At 38.2% G+C, this 16717-nt stretch overlaps 1 protein-coding gene across 6 annotated transcripts in view; it reads right to left on the bottom strand.

Moving 5' to 3' along the window:
* The window catches only part of GPCPD1 (glycerophosphocholine phosphodiesterase 1), a 42424-nt gene that overhangs the window by 8786 nt on the left and 16921 nt on the right, over positions 1–16717 (bottom strand). For all 6 annotated transcript variants that reach the window (XM_063152378.1, XM_063152380.1, XM_063152374.1 and 3 more), the window contains 13 exons: positions 14216–14291; positions 12376–12417; positions 11266–11389; positions 8602–8836; positions 7402–7564; positions 7178–7310; positions 6907–6961; positions 5254–5346; positions 4114–4191; positions 3263–3302; positions 2424–2485; positions 1477–1542; positions 501–637 (listed from right to left, as the gene is read on the bottom strand). In XM_063152378.1, coding sequence (XP_063008448.1) covers positions 501–637; positions 1477–1542; positions 2424–2485; positions 3263–3302; positions 4114–4191; positions 5254–5346; positions 6907–6961; positions 7178–7310; positions 7402–7564; positions 8602–8836; positions 11266–11389; positions 12376–12417; positions 14216–14291 — 1304 coding nt within the window. The remainder of the gene's footprint in view (positions 1–500; positions 638–1476; positions 1543–2423; positions 2486–3262; positions 3303–4113; positions 4192–5253; positions 5347–6906; positions 6962–7177; positions 7311–7401; positions 7565–8601; positions 8837–11265; positions 11390–12375; positions 12418–14215; positions 14292–16717) is intronic.

Here is a 16717-nt window from a genome sequence, read left to right as displayed (position 1 = left end):
CCCTAAGGCCATTTAATTCTGTAATTTTCTTCTTAAATGCACAGATTCATGATGATCATGAAGATCCATGACAGGAATTTCTAAATATGGTTAATACACAGCCCCTAACCTTACTAATGCATTTTTCAAGCTGAATACTGTAACAAGAGTATTTGTTCCTAAGTTAGGCTTGCACACCCCTCAAGTATGACTGGAAAAGACTTTGGGATACCAGAAGAAACCCTGACATTTTTGTTGAGCTAAGAAAGAGTGAAGCATCCAGAAAAGCACTTGACAAAATTACCCACTATGACTTTGTTCACCTATTTTTATTTTTCAGGCTCATTCCAGATAGCAAAGTGGTCTCATTTCAGTTCCCAACTATTTTGGCACCCAAATTTTATGTCTAAGGAAAACGCCTGTTACTTATTTCCTGTTGTGTATTTTAAAATACAAAGTAAATTTTACCAAATAAAAATAAATTTCAAAACCAAAGTAGATTATTTCTCTTCTAAACTTACATTGTACAAATATCTGCATGAAAAGAAGAAAACACAATTCTTCTTCGTCCAGCATTCATCAAAACAGTTTTCAGAATAATATCTAGAAAAAGGTTCATATCAAAGTAAGTTGATAAGTTGCCATCCCATTGTCCATCCTGGAAAAAGAAAGCACAAGTTTGAGTCACTTAAATGAATGCTTACTAAAATTATTTTAACCAGCAATGGTCTCTCAGTCAACCTGAGCAAAGTGAGAACTCAGCTGGCCAGTTTGAATGCAGCATCAATCCTTCAGTCTGCTCAGTGCTGGTTCCAGCTCTCCAGGACTGACAGCCTGAGAGGGGCAGCTGAATTCTCACAACAGTAAAATTCACTGAAAAATTCCCTGTCTCCCCATCCAAGGAATACATTCCTAGGAAGCCTATTACAGCTACAAAAACACAAAGGAATTCCCTGAAGACCAGTAATTACAGCAGCTACTCTCTGTGGTTATTACTAGCATACTGACTTCCACCTACCACTGTCCTCAGCTTCCTTCCCCCACTCCAGGCTTCCAATCCCAGCCTTTATACCCATTTCCCTCTGGACTGAGTGCTGCACAATCCAGCTGAGTCTGCAGCCCTGCTGACTGGAAGGAAGCAGCTGCTTGCATCACTGCACCATGCTGTAGCTGCTCCTGCACAGGGCCAGGAGAGGTTGAATTTCTTGGCACTTTCCTGTCTGCCCTGTTGTGATCTGTTGACTTTAAAAAGAATCTCATACCAAAAGCAGTCTAAACTCAATCCTATGAATTTTATTATTTTAAGAATAAGACTGTTCATTTGTTGGAGTGATGCTACTATACCCCAGTTTAAAAATAATGCAGTATTTTTTTTAAATGCCCAAACCCCCACAAAAATTATGCCTTTGCAGCTCATAAATTGTCACATCAAATTACAAGCTTTAGCCATAAGAATGTCTCAAACAATCAAAGTAAATCACATGTATCTTTACTTACCCTTTGTTGGGAGATCCATTTTATTTCTATGTCGAACCCAACATCGTTAGGAACAGACTCCAGGACCTGAAAAAAATTTTACTATGAAGAGACCCAACAGCAAAGGAGGACAAAAAAGCACTGGGAAGGTAATTGTTGGGAGAATACATTGGATTTTAATGCTAATGGCGTCCTAACAGTAGAATTTAAAATCCTAGGTTTTTAACATTTTATAAAACACACGTATACACCCTTTTTACTCCAGTTTAAACTTAATGAATACATAAAAGTGGATACAATCTTAAGGACAAGATTTTGACAAGGTACAAGTATGAGTCAATTCACCTTAACACATGTAAGAAATGCCTCATTTGTACTCCTAAAGAAAAAATATTTTTTCTTTCTCCAGAAAGTTCTTCTGAATGCAAAACACATCTTAAGTATGAAATCCAGGAGCTTGCCATTACCATGATAACAAAAGTTATTTCATGTGAAATTCCTGTAAAGAATTATTTGCAAGGTGATTTCAAAAGATGGAGCTAACACAAACTAGTCCTAAATGGAAACACACTGGAAATTCACTCAACATTTCTCAGTGTCTGGCTCTGAGAGATGGCCAAGACACTGTGAGGAACTGCCAAAGGGCAGGTGTGGTTTCTTTCAAAATTAGAAACTGTCAATGCATTAACAGGCAATGCCCACATGTTAACCAGCTGTAAAACTGAGTGCACCCTGAGCTACACAGCTTGGGCTCATGAACTCAGAAGCTTGAAATACACACAGACTGTTACTTGTGAGCACTGAAAACCCTCCAGTGCCCAACAATAAAACCCCTGTTCTCAGTTCCAGCATTGATACCAGAGGCCTAAACCCAAAATTCAATATCCCCTTTGCTATGTGTGCAAAGCTGAAAGTAAAACACAGGTTTTCATGTTCCCCAATCATCTTGCTCCATATTCACCACTTACTCTTTGCAGAGAAGGAAATGGCTGCATCTCAAAAGCAGAGTTCTCTTCATCACTAAAAGATGCTGTAAAGAAAGATGAAATATTGAATTAAAACAACAGAAGCATAATCCCAGTAATGCCAGCAAGAAAAAACTGGCTCAAAATCATAAGGTCTTTAGGAGTGAACAATGAAACCAGGTCTCCCTTTTGATTACCTACACCTTTTCCTCTAATACTGACATACTCCCATTGGTGTTGGCAATTCCTGGTTTGGAATTTAAACCCTTGACTACATACATACATACATACATATACATATATATATATCTATATCTCAGAATGGCCTCACCACTTCACTCAGTGAATTATATCCACAATAAGCCTTGGCTATCAAGGCTTATTTGTTGAATTTTTTAAAATTTTATCTTTTCTTATACAGGTAGGATGTGTGAGAGAAGTTGCTGTCCCTACAAAAGGGATAATTAAGGCCAAAAATTTACAGCACTGATAAGACATCCTACAGCAGTTACCAAAGTTCTTGTCAGCAAGTCTGAAGAGCTGAAGGTACAGCTGGAGAAGCATAAGATGGAAACATCAGTGGCAATTTTGTTATGATTATTCAGAAATATATTGATCTATATATTTGCCTTCTACCCTTCTGTCCCTGCCTCCCAAGGGAGTAACTTCTGTTCAGATAGTTCCTTCCCAGTAAAGAACTCTACAGCATGCACAAAATTAACTATTTAAGCATTTAGGAATGTTCAGGACAAATGTGATTACAACAAGCAGCTGCAACCACAGAATTTATATCATTACATGGCAATAAATCAATCCCAACACTCTTCCAAACTAGTACATACCATTGTGATCTTTTACTTTCAGGGCCGTCACGTGAGCCAGCTGAAGAGCATAAGAGCAGCATTAACACTCTACCCACATCTTCCTACATGTAAAATGTAACTAATTTTGCTTGTAAATAATTTTACAATTTAAAAGTCAATTACAGATAAAATTTGTAAAAGAATAAAAGACAAATTGTACACATCACAATTTTCTTTCAAACTTTGTTTTCACAATTTCAATAAAAGCTCAAAACCAAACTGAAAACATGCTCACTGAAAATTCAGGAATCGTGTTAAGGGTAAACCCATACAAATTATAATTCAACATCAAGATGTGAAGTAGTCTGAACATTATCTCTCCTCTGTTTCAATCCTGCTGACCTGTTTTATATTACAGTCACACACACTGAGCTAGAATCAGGCCAGACACAGCCAACTCCCTTGCTCCATTCAAATTCGCTCTTCACAAAAAGGAGCAGACCAAGTAATTTTAAGTAAAAAGAATCATATGGTTCTTGGATTAGCCAGATGGTTTCCTTGACTGAGGGCAGGTAGCTCAGCAGGGTCTTCAGTAGCCCACTCATCCCTTTTTTATCTAGACAGGGCACTTATGTTTGGAAGGTAGAGCAGTTCAACACAGTCCCTTTATCATTTTAAAATTAGATACCATATTTCTAGAGCATAAAAGTAATGACATTTATCCAAGTTATAAAACCATTGCAAAAGTATTTTTCTTGGAATTACCTAATTGTTCTGTTTGCACAATTTTTAAAACTGTACTCTCCAGAACTATCTGTAGTTACTCCCAAAACCTCCAAGCTTCATAAAATTCTACACACAGCATATTGTAGTAGCCAAGGAAACAATACCTTTAACAACTGCAGCTGATCAAATGTGAGTTCTTTGACTGCAATCTCAAACAGTTCCAAAGGCTCTGTATCCAGTTTCTTTGAAGAGAAACAACACATAATTAAACATCACTGAAAGCAACAAAAAAGCCTACACACCCTTCATAAAGTAGCCATTAAGGCAATTATTGTTTCCTATTTTATTGATAAAGATACAAGTCATATCTTACGAATAAGATGATCAGTTTTCACAAGACAACACAGGCACTTAAAAGCATAAAACAATCTGGAAGAAAACCAGTGTTTTGCCTCCATGCAAGACAGAGTCTTTAAAGTTCTTTCATCCCCAAAACAGTAGCATAATTATTCTGTAAAAACTTGATTGGTTAATGTATTCAGGAAAGATGTTTACAAGTAAAGAAATGCAGTAAAAATATTCCAAGTTCACTTTACTGCCGTTTATCCAATGTCTCAGAAACTAATAAAATATATAAATGTCCTGGGATAAAATTCACACACACAGACCACTCCCAAAATAAAGATCTGGTGTCAAAAAAATTCTGTCCATTTCTCACTTCCCCTCTTCACTAAGAAATTTTTACTGAGCAAGACAATAGTGAGTGAAGATACACTGAACATTCATTCCCCTCAGTCAAATTCCATTTCCACACTGTTCTAAACCAAGCTTCTTAAAAAGTGCAATACTGCAGTGAGTGTGGGAGTTTGAGCCACAAGACCCAGTGCCAAGAACACAGAGCAGTGTGCTCTGCAATCTCTCTTTGGATTCACTGCCAGAACTAGGAGGGAAGATAAGCAGAACAGGACAAAATGCAAACATTCAGGCCTCAGTATAAGAGAGCCCCATAGGCACCACAGAATAGAGCACAGCTGTCTGCTTTTTTTCTTCCAAATCTTGAGTCAGAAAGAAGCTAAATAGTAACTACAATGTCAGCTTGAAGAGTGCCAAACCATGCATCTGAAATGCTGTTGCTACAACATCAAAAGGAAAAAATTCAACTTCCCTGATCTATGCAGTAAGTAATGCTGCATATTTATTGCCATTCCATCCCTTGAGAGCCCAGAATTATTTCTGTGAGAGCTTAATATTTTACATTTCTAGAATGGGCATATCTACACATAAAATACAGCTATTATCTTTACCTTTTTCATGGCCATGCAACACGTGAGATCGTGGTATACTATAGGCACATGATCTTTAGAAAGATGTACATCAAATTCCACAAATGCTGCTCCCTGCAGAAAATTGAAAATCACACAAAACAAAAGCCCATTAACTACTTATGCACAAGGACAACAGAACTGCATGCAAGTACTGTCAAATATTCATGGTCCTGGATATCAAGTAGAAGTTGAATACAACTGGCTGTTGCCAGTTAAATCATGCTCAGCAATGGATTATTAAAGATGAAAGAAATATATGGCAAATTATCCTAATTACCATTATACAGACATATATATATATCTTGTTTAATCTTATAAAGCCCTCTAATAAGGTTCAAGTCTTGTGAACCTGATTACAGAGAAAGATCAAGACAATATTTTTAGACACAAATGTTTTAAACACAGACAACTTTGAGGCATCTTCCTCCCTCCTCCCCATCACCACACCAACAGACAGGTGATGGCTCCATATTGCCAAGGCTTTAGGGAGATATTCCATATAGGAACAAACTTCTGGAGTCACTAGTGAGTAACACAGCAGCAGTGCATTATAATCTGTGCAAGAGCAGAAATAGCTGCATTCAGCATTTTCCTGCCCTTTTCAGCTGTAGATGTTTTCTGTTAGGTATTAAAAAAGGAAAAAAGATCCAAAAGCTGGAAAGCTGGAAGTACAGTCTTCCAGAAAAGAGGGCGGCCCAGAAAGAAAAAGACAGTAACAGGTTTGGGGTTTTTTACACATATTGACTGCTTGCAAGTCATTCCTTTGAAGGCCTCCAAGAACACCATTCATCAAATTATCACCCTGACACCCACTTTTTCAATCAGCACAGAGAGAAAATAGGACATGGGTTTTTTCAGCCCTTTCCTCAGCAGAAATATTTTCAAATTGGTAGCTTTCAGCCTTTTCAATCTGCAAATAGATGAAAGCAATTCTCTAGTCATGCTGCTGATGACTTCACAGCAAATTTCTGCCTCAATGCATATATCTCATGAGCATTTTAAAAGCCTGTCTATAAACCTGTAGTGTCCACTCAGGGATTAAGGACTACTGTTCAAAACAGTCATTTAGCAGCTACAACTTTGTTCAGTGATCAAGATTATTGGAAGGAATAAAAGTGACCATCTCCATCACAGAATTTAGGCACATGGAGCTATTATCTCCCAAACTGGAACTTCTGTCTTAGGATTTCAAGTCCTCACTGCAGCAAGCACCAAAACAAGGACTGGTTTATTCCACCAGCTCAGCTCCCAAGTCACATTTTCAGAGAGCAAGTTTCAGTACACAGCAGTCCCTGAGCAAGACCTTTGCCACATGAGAGGATGCTGACAGACTCTAGAGTGCCAAAATTTGATTCACTTGTTGAAACTGTCTGTAGAGGGTTGAGACTAAAATTCTCCCTGTATTAGAATACCAGCAGAATACACTAAATGGAAATTTTTATTTTTTTAAGGGACTTGAGAAGATTCTAACCTACTGTTAACTTGCCATAAATCAAGCAATTTCCACAGTCATTTTATCTAATTTACATCAGTTCAATTACCATTCACTGCATTGAATCATGCAAATTAAGTGTACAAGCCAACCTAGTTTGCATGAGACAGGTGCTGTGTGATGAAAATGTGTTTACATACATGACTAGCAGCACTCCTCAGGGATGCAATGGTGTTCTCTTGAACTTTAGCAAGCCTGAAACAACAGCCAAGATAAAGTGTTTGTTAGATGCAGTATAGCACAGAATTGAACCAACAGAAACACAAATCAGAAGTTTTTGTTTTAGAGACTACCCACAAGTTGATACTGAAGTAAATGACTATGGGTTGCAGCTTTTCAAAATGTCCACTTCCTCAACTGATGTCAGTGACAGAAAACAATTTCCCCAGTTTAAAATGCAAACAAACTTACTTAGTGGTTGTTGTAGAATTCCCTGCTCCCCTGTGTCCAACATCCAGAGCTGTTCTTGGTTTCCAGTACTTTGCATATGAAGCCTGCATATCACAAGTGTATCCCTGGATAGGTCTGATAATTATGTAGTCCACTGCAAGAAAAACAGCAATGCTTCCCATGTCAGTAAACAGTAGATGGCTTTGAAGAAAGTTATCTGCATCTGTTGCTGGCATCAACTGTACCTCTAACTTTTCCAATTGTCTTCCTTGGATTTCTGCTCATAATGGCAAGTGAAAGAACTCCAGCACTCTTTCCAGGTTCTGCAATTGTGGATGACAGGAGGCAGGCAGAGCCTACGTGACCTGGGAGCACATCATCTTGTACTACCTTCTCACCTAAATCTTCCTGAAAACAAAAACAAAAACCCAAAACCCCTACTGTTAGATGTGAGTGAGAATTCTAAACAAACTCTTCTGACTTGACACGACACAGGTTTCTCGTGTGTTACACAAAACACTAATTTCAGCTAAAATTGTTTAATGTAACAGTAAGTTACGAATTACTATCAGGAAAATGAAAACTTTAACAGAAATCTACAAAACTCACATTTTTCTTTGACACCCCGTACATCTCAAACTTTTCACATCAAAATAGCATGCATGGAATAATCTATATTCTAAAATGCCCAAGCCTTGTTTAGGACAAAAATTACTGGAATAATATTTATGCTTAAAATGCTAGAAAACTTGGTATGCATTTGCAGAGAAGAATTAATATACAGAATGTGCACTTGACCATAGTCAAGTTCAGGAACTATGCAGACACTTTACAATTAGGACTGTAAGTGATCCTGAAGGCATTTTCAGACCAAAAAGAGAATGCTTGAAAAACCTTATTCTGTATAAGTTGCTTTCTTCTAAAAAGAACTTCAAATACTGAGACTTTTCAGGGGAAAAAACAGTGTAAAATAACAGACACAATTGTGAGAATCCAGTTTTAATCTGCATGAGTTAGTTCAGAGAAATGTCTTTTGCTTATAAATATAAAAACTTAGATTCAATAGTTGTGATATAATCAGTTTATATACACATTGTACAGGCTGAAGCAGGGGAAGCATAACGTAGCTGATAAAGGATTAATATCCTGATAAAGGATTAATATCAAGCCAACCTAACAGCATGCAATACTGCACACATGCAGATTCAAGTTTAATTTGTACTGACTTCTAAATTAACAGAACTGAAAAACTTCCTGTGCCACATCAAGAAGGCTCACCACAACCTTTCTACAATGGGCTGGGAGTCAGTAATCTCACACTTGTGTACATAAATCCAAAATATGAAGAACATCAGGCAGTAGCTCTGTTTCAACAGTGAAATCTTCACAACAACTGAGCTCCAAAAGGCAGACTGGAGCTGCTTCTTAAGGGTAAGGAGACATACCTCAAAAAAATCAAATATTAACTCCAAGTTATCTGGCTCCATGGTTTGTATTGTGTATTCTATCCATCGGTCTGGCTGCAAGGCATAGCCACAGTCTGGCTGAGAGTGCCGACACTTGTAGTCGTCGTTACTGATCAAGGAGAACTCCACCGTGTTTGCCATTTTCTGGGGAACAGTAGGGGATGTCTTGTCTTCATCATCATCCTTCTCTAGGCCTTCTAGGGTCAATTTTACTCTACTCATCCAGAAACACAAAACAAATGGTCAAGTCACTGCAGTACCTTTACAAATGATAAAGATTTAGAACAGGACTGCATACAGAGGCTCCTCACATGAGCAAGAGTTTGCAGCCATTGTCTAAATCCTATTTTAGTCAGATTTCAGTGCTAAAGTCACTGCTAGAAGTTGAACATGGGGAAATATGAGAACTCTGCTAGGGGTCTGAGAAGCAGCACTCCCACCAGACTATTTGGGCTGCCAAACAGACAGCCTTCCTGTACAGGCTGACACCCATAATGCCAACAAGCTAACAAAAAGCACTGAAAACAGCAGTCATCATCAAGGTCAAGCCTTGAACATTGGTGGCTGCTGCTATGTCTCTCTGATAAGGCAGATAAGTATACTCTAATATAGACATAAGTAATATAGGCTGAAGTAATTAAATCCCTTGAAAAATCCTGAATGAGCATTTAAACTGAATGGATTTCTGAAAAAAATCCTGGACTGAGAAGCATAAGCCTCTCTATAAGACTCAGAGTCCTTTATCATACAGAGCAAACCTTCCAGACAAAATTAGTTATGTCAGTGAAGTAAGCACACATGAGTAAACCAAATCCCTTCCTGCATCACAGACACAGCAGATGAGACACAGGATTATCATTTATAGATGCCAAGTCACCAGTAAAACTGATGTCATATCTCAAAGAAATAATTACAATCATGGAAATCTATTACACCAAGTCCACATTGAAATATATCCTCATAAAAAAAAAATAAAAGAAGTCACAACACAGGTACTCCAGAAACTTGAAAAATGACACTGCCATAGCAAGTGACAGTCACAGAAATGACTAGACAGATCCAACATTTTAGGACAGAGTATTTAGTGAATGCATGTAGCTTATCAAGTTTTATTTCAACCATTTAACTTAGATAAGAAGCTGGCTTCAGAAATTACTCTCTCTACCTGCTATAACATGCAAGGAAAAAAGGCAAAGCTGTACAGAACACAATGTAAGTATTAAATCTCACTGAAGAGCATCATATTAAATAAATCTTCCCCTCATCAGCAAATTTGGAATTGATGGGGGAGGAAATCAAATCAAAACTGGAAAAAAAGAAATAAATCAAGTATAACAGATCCATGGAATGGTTTGGTTTAGAAGGGATCTTTAAGATCATTTAGTTCTAATCCCCCTACCACAGGTAGGGATGCCCACTCTACCAGGTTCCTCCAAGTTCCATTCAACTTTGCCTTGAACACTTCTTGGGTTTCAGCACCTACAACTCTGGACAACTTGTGCCAGTGCCTCACCACCCACACATTAAAGAATGTCTTCCTCATATCTCATCTAACTCTGTCCTCTTTCAGTTTAAAACACTTCTCTCTTGTCCTATCACTCCAGGCCCTTATCCAAAGTCCCTCTTCAGCTGTCTTTAGGGACTGCTGCAAAGGTCTCCCCAGAATCTTCTCCTCTCTAGGCTGAAGAACACAGAATTTCTAATCCTGTGTCCACAGCAAGAAGTGTTCCAGCCCTCTGAGCACCTCCATGGTCTCCTCTGGACTCACTTGAACACCTCCATGTACTTAGCCTGGGGGTCCCAGAGCTGGATGCAGGGGATGCAGTTCTCCAGGTGGGGTGTCACCAGTGCAGAGCAAGGGCCAGAATCCCCTCCTCACCTGCTGCCCACACCGCTGCTGCTGCAGCTCACAATGCACTTGGCCTTCTGTAACTGCAAGTGTGCAGTGCTGGGTCACATGGAGCTTCTCATCACCAACACTCCCAAGTCCTTCTCCTCAGGGTGCTCTCAGTCCATTCTCCACCCAGCTTGCACTTGGGATTGCTCCAATTCAAGTGGAGGACCTTACACTTGGCCTTGGTGAGATCTGAGCTCCCAAGCCTCTGAAGCTCCCTCTGGATGGCATCCCTTGCCTCCAGTGTGACTGCACTGCTCAGGCTGCTGTCATCAGCAAACTACTGAAAGGACACTCAACCCTATTTTCCATACCACCAACCCCTGAGGGTCATCCCTCATCCCCAGTTTTCACTTGGGACATCAAGCTGCTGACCGCAACATCCAGGGCAACCACCCAGCCAAATCCTTATCCACTGTGTGCAACAGGGCAGTCCTCTAAACACCAGGGCTAAGATACCCATTTCTGACAATGAACTGTGGAGTTATAAAAATGCCTCATTTTTGAGGCACCTCTGCAGAGAAAAGCGCCAAACTGATTTAAGTAAGAATCTAAGAAATCTACAGTTACAGCTAAAAAGCAAGAAATGCCAAGACAATTATGGAGTAAATATTTGTGCTTTAACACTTGGAAACTGGGCTAGTAATCCAAAATGAACTTAAAGGCTACATCAATTAAGTAAAAAAAATACCCCTAGTATTGACAATTAAGATGAGGTAAATTGCATACTGAGATGAGCAGGCTCTTACCTAAACCTTGATGTTTTAAATTTCTTCTTAGAAATCAGTACAGGGGGTTTCTCAGAATAATGCAGACGTAGCCTGATTTCTGTCTGACATGTCAGCCAACCAGCATCCACAGTTTTAATACCATCTATCAAAAGCAAAACAGAAAGGAGAAGACATTTTAGTAACTCATTTTAGGGAGATCTAGGTAGTTCTTCTTGCCATCACCTTCCAGATAATCCTCCTTGTCACCAGCCTTAATCTACAGTAATGTAAGAAGTGGGGTGCAGCCTTTCCCCAGTCTTTCTGAACCACCCAGAACAGCCAACAGGATTTTAATGGGATCAAACAGGTGTATCCATTAGCCCATCACAATCAGTGCCAGTAAAGCAGTGCAAGTCTGCAGGACAGGGTACAGCAACAGTTCTGATGAAAAGCGTGGAGAATCCTCACCCTCAACACCAAAACAAGGAGGAGGACCAGAAGCACAAGCTGCAAACCAGGTGCTGAAGCAAACCCCACAGTTTTGAAGAGGTCTAAAAAGCCAAACCCATCATTTGATGAGGATGTGAGGGGAAAATGGAAAAGCTTGAAGACAAGATTCATGAGGTATGGTAAGGAGTTACTTTCAGTGCCAGAGGATTGAACATTAAGTGAGAGGTGGGTCAGAACTGTCACAAGTGAGACATTTGTGCACACAAGAACATGAGGTGTGGGCTTACAAGAACCCTTTGGCAGCTGCATCTCTGACTGAAGAGGCAGAGTGGGTAAATACAGTGTTTTTCCAGGCATGAAGAGTTTTTCTGAAGTTCAGTATTAAGAGAAAGCTAAGCCTATTCACTGCTTTCAAAAAATGCATGCTCGTGATTTATAGTTCCCAAATTTCAACCTTTAACACCATCAGAGCGACAAGACTTCAACTCTTCCTAGCACTCTTTTATTAACATTAGAAGGGATAATAGCCTGAGTGTGAATTCACAAATGCTACATACAAAAATAACTATAAAAGCAGAGAAAACTATCATAGGCAATTCTTTTCAAAACCTATAATCTCAAACATTTTTCAAATACAAGACTTAACCTTGTTTAAATTAAATTCATAGTAAGGAATAAAGGTTAATATATCTCACTTACTACAGATTCCAAAGTCTCCATCATCGACAATAATTTTATTTTCTAGAATTAAAAGGAACGGAAAAGAATGGAAAAAAGTAATTAGTATTCACATTTAAAAATCATTGCCAAGTTAAATTAATTCTACTTCTCCACTTCACTTCTAAAAAGTGTATCTTGAAAATGCAGGAAAACTGAATCAGACAAAGCAGCATGTTTTTTGCAACCTTCTATAAGGACTGATCTCAATTTATGTTTTTTCTCAGTTTCTGCATGAAAAAACCAACCAACACACAAAATACCACATTTCATTACAAGTAATCTGAACTGAGAGTAAAAAGTTTGCACAATTTTCTGGCTTGCTGCAGTATTTTGCTGCTGACTACATCCCACTAGTATCTAAGATGCTTTACTTGTCAAAGTAGTGTCAAAGACATTAAATTTTCTTGCAAATATACAACAAAGTTGTCCTGCTGCACATTTAAAGCTTTTAAATTGAGTCAGTCACAATTAAAATGCTTATTCTGCCCATGTGACAGAAACCAACCTAGCATGAATACTGAAAACACTCACTTCACACTTACTTTTATCCTTACTCTTTCCAAAGCTTTAAGAATGAAATCCTAAGGGCACTAAGTAAACTCATCAGCATTAACAGAACAGATAGTCTAAACAAACCATCTATTTCTCAAAACATAAAACTTCACATAACTTTGCCTCTACAGTGGTTAATCCCTTTATTTTCCCCTAAGAATCATTTGGCTCCTAACCTAATTTCTTAATGACCACAGGCAACAATTTAGGATCAAAATGACCCAGTGCTAACATACTGTGCATTGCTGCATTTTCTTAAAAACTGCTTATGAAGAACTGAGTATTACCTGGGGTAAAAAAAATCTCAACTTGGAATGAGGTAATCTAAATTTAAAGTCTAGGTCCTAGCACAGGATAGGCTGCTTCTCTTATCAGTTACTGACAAATACAGAAATAACCTTCTTACAGGAAAAGAAACACTACAAATTCAACTGAAATTAAAAAAAAAAAAAGGCAAAGGGAGAACGGAACATGATCATGGTACTATTAATGACTAACAGATTCTTTGATACCACCTTCTTTCAAAAAGACATTTTTTCAAATAATTAGAAAGTTTCTTAACAAATGTAAACTTCTAAGTGTGGAGAAAATAGTATTTTTTATGTGCTAGAAAAGACAGTGCATAAAACATGCCATAGCAGCATAAGAGATCTAAACTACAAGCTACATTCAAAGGTTATTTCAGTCACTCTTAAAACCCAAATTTTTCCCTGTTCAGAAAAGCATTAGTAACTCATATGCAAGTCTGCATGCCACCCTTTCTTTCAGCAAAATACATTTCTGCTCAATTGACGGGTAAATAAGTACATTCATTTCTCTATTTGCATTAATCCATTTACTTATAGAAGCCTAATTAAACATTTTTGTTTAAAATTTTACTAATTAAATAGCACTTAAATAAAAAACAGCAGTGACTTCACACCCTCCCCTCATTTTATTTAAAAAAGATCATATGGATCCTTAGTCTCAAAGAATTAAGCTTTCAGAAAATTATTAAAATTTCAAATTAGTAAAAAAACCAACCCACATAATCTTAAGGATGACAGCAAAGAATTTCACATCCACTTCCATTTTGAAGCCACTTACTTATATATACATATATATTTTGAGAGTAAGGCCCATGTTGTGCAAAGAAAAAGTCTATACCTCCCACACATTAATAAATTTAAGTATTTTAAAACTATAGCTATCAATCCCTCTAAACCAGTGTGCAGCATATCAGCAATCTTATGCATATGCCTCAAACAGATGCAGTTGATGCCCATACCTAAAGGGGTAATTGATCGTGGTTGTAGATGAGTCTCCCACGTGTGAACTATGACTTCGCAGGGACCATCGATAGTCTGTAATTTAAAAGTTAAATGTCTGCAATAATTTCTTTTGTTAGATCTGACTTTGTACCCATGAAGCTGGTTGGGATGGTTGTGAACTAAACTTAGAGATTTAAGGAAGTAAAAGAAGGAGGAGAAGAAGAAAGGGAGAGGAACAGAGAGAGAAAAAGACTGAAGAAGAAAGAAAGGAAGAAAGAAAGAAACAGATGAGGCTTCTTACCCCTGCAACTGCTGATGACTCTGTTTGGTATGTTGTGAATACATATGACAAAACTTTTGACAGTCTGACATGGCAGAGAAGTTACATGGAATCATTAAACCTTTACTGCTAACAGATGCTCTGCTGGACTACTTTAGTCTCCTTCTTATACAAAAAAAATCTCTACATTCATTAAGAGTGCTCACTTTGTTCTCAAGCTACAGCAACAGTTTATGACAAACATACCCCACATCTCTAATTCCAAACAGCATTCAGCACCTACTCATGCACATAGCAGTTGCAGGGGTGAGTTCTCCTTCAAAATTTGCCTTGCTAAATTCAAAGACTATAAAACACAGTTATTTTAGTTGTGCTACTGAAAAGCAAGTTATTTATCATCTAATTAAAACATAAATAATTGATCCAATCAGCCAGCAATGAAGACCCTGCAGGCTATTCCAGCTGGAGCAGGATAAATTAGATACTGTCATTAAAAAGAAAATATTGTCCACCAAAAGAATACATTTGTTGACAAACACAGCCAAGACTCAGATAACCAGAACAGTAACACAAACTCTTCTTTCAGAACAACTTAACTTTGAGATAGCTTTCTAGGTAAAAGCTTTTAGGGAACCACAACTTAACAGAGATAACGTGCCTGATTACCAGTTCAGTCACCCTGAGCAGGTTCCCCTAGCATGGCACAGTTGTTACCATCAGATGTAGAAACCACTGTCAAATAGCTGCAATATGTAATTTTGATGTTTTGGGGCCTAAGTATCTCTTATTTCCAAAAAAATTTGCTACTATTGCCAAAGACATAGAAACTTCCATGCCAGCTCATCCCAATAGTTCAGATTCTTGTTTAAAGAGATTTCAGAGCCACAGGGACATCCAGACAAGCTTCACACTCAGCAGTGTAATTACACAGCACCAAAATGCTTTGTTCCTTTACACCTCACCCAACAAATTCTTCACATACAGATGGGATTTCTTGACATACACTGAGCACATTTAATCTCCCAAGCCTCTGGGTGAGCTAACAGCAAGCAAACACCAAACATTCAACAAGAGCTCAGTAGGATGGCTTTGCTCTGTGAGTCTCAGCTAAAGCAATGCTCCTAATGAGTTCAGAGGCATCCACACTTAAATGTCATGTCAAAATATACCACATATGCTTAGTTATGTTTTAAAGACAGAATGCATGTAAAATACAAATACAATTATATTACTGCTTCCAGATTATTCTTGTTATAGGGCAGTTTTAGCTCACAACTTCTCACTGCTGCCACAGTGACCACACTCAGGATTTCTAGAAAAGTAAATAATGAGAAGTTTCTTTCCCCTTCTTTGACAGCACAGTGACATTTGCCTGTCACAATGACAGTTTCTAAATCTGCAAACCCTGTTTGTCAGCAGGGAGGCTGCCATTTACTCCCACCATGCAGGCATGCAAGATCTGCAACAGCAGCTCCCATGAGCATGTGTACAGCTTTAGTTTGTGAACCTGGGCAATGCAAATCTTCCTAACATGGACTAAGCTTTTTCCTTCAGAAGGTAAGCCAAGGCTCTTCCTTGTAAAACCCCCAATGTATTGTATGAAAATGTCAATTTATTTCTTACACTATTGTAACTGTCCATTCTCAAGTTAGGTTCTAAAATGATGAATGAATTTGAATAACATTATCCCAACAATAAGGACACCATGCCAGATACATTCAGCATAATTTCCTTTCATGAAAGGAATACAATGGACTGATTGTGCATTTAATCCCAGGAACCCTCAACACTTCCCATACTAAGAAGAGCCAAGCAAAGCTACCTGGAAAAAAAGGGCAATTGATTAGAGAACAGACAGAGATATCACTAAGAACCCTCCCAATCCCTGCTCAGACCCTCTCTGAGTTTACAGGCATTTAAAGAACATTTCAATTACATGTAACAGAAGCCATTGTTACAATGAGGTCAAAAGAGTAATGTCATTTCTGTGGCATATACTGACCACATCTGAAAAGCAGCCAGCTGAGCAGCAGAACTAAATGAGGTGTCATCAATATTAACAGTATGGAAACACTGCCTAAAAGGAGAGTTTCTAGAGGACAGTCTTAAAAGGGCATCCATCAAATGTCACATGAAGCATCTCAGTGTACTGCCCATGAGATAAGTGGCTCTGTGGATCTTTTTTCTACTAATACAGACACTCTTATTTTTTATAAAAACCAACACGAATATTATGTTG

This window comes from Melospiza melodia, chromosome 3 (assembly GCF_035770615.1).
Source record: "Melospiza melodia melodia isolate bMelMel2 chromosome 3, bMelMel2.pri, whole genome shotgun sequence".
Classification (NCBI taxonomy): Eukaryota; Metazoa; Chordata; class Aves; order Passeriformes; family Passerellidae; genus Melospiza; species Melospiza melodia.
This window is presented reverse-complemented; position numbering and strand designations above follow the sequence as displayed.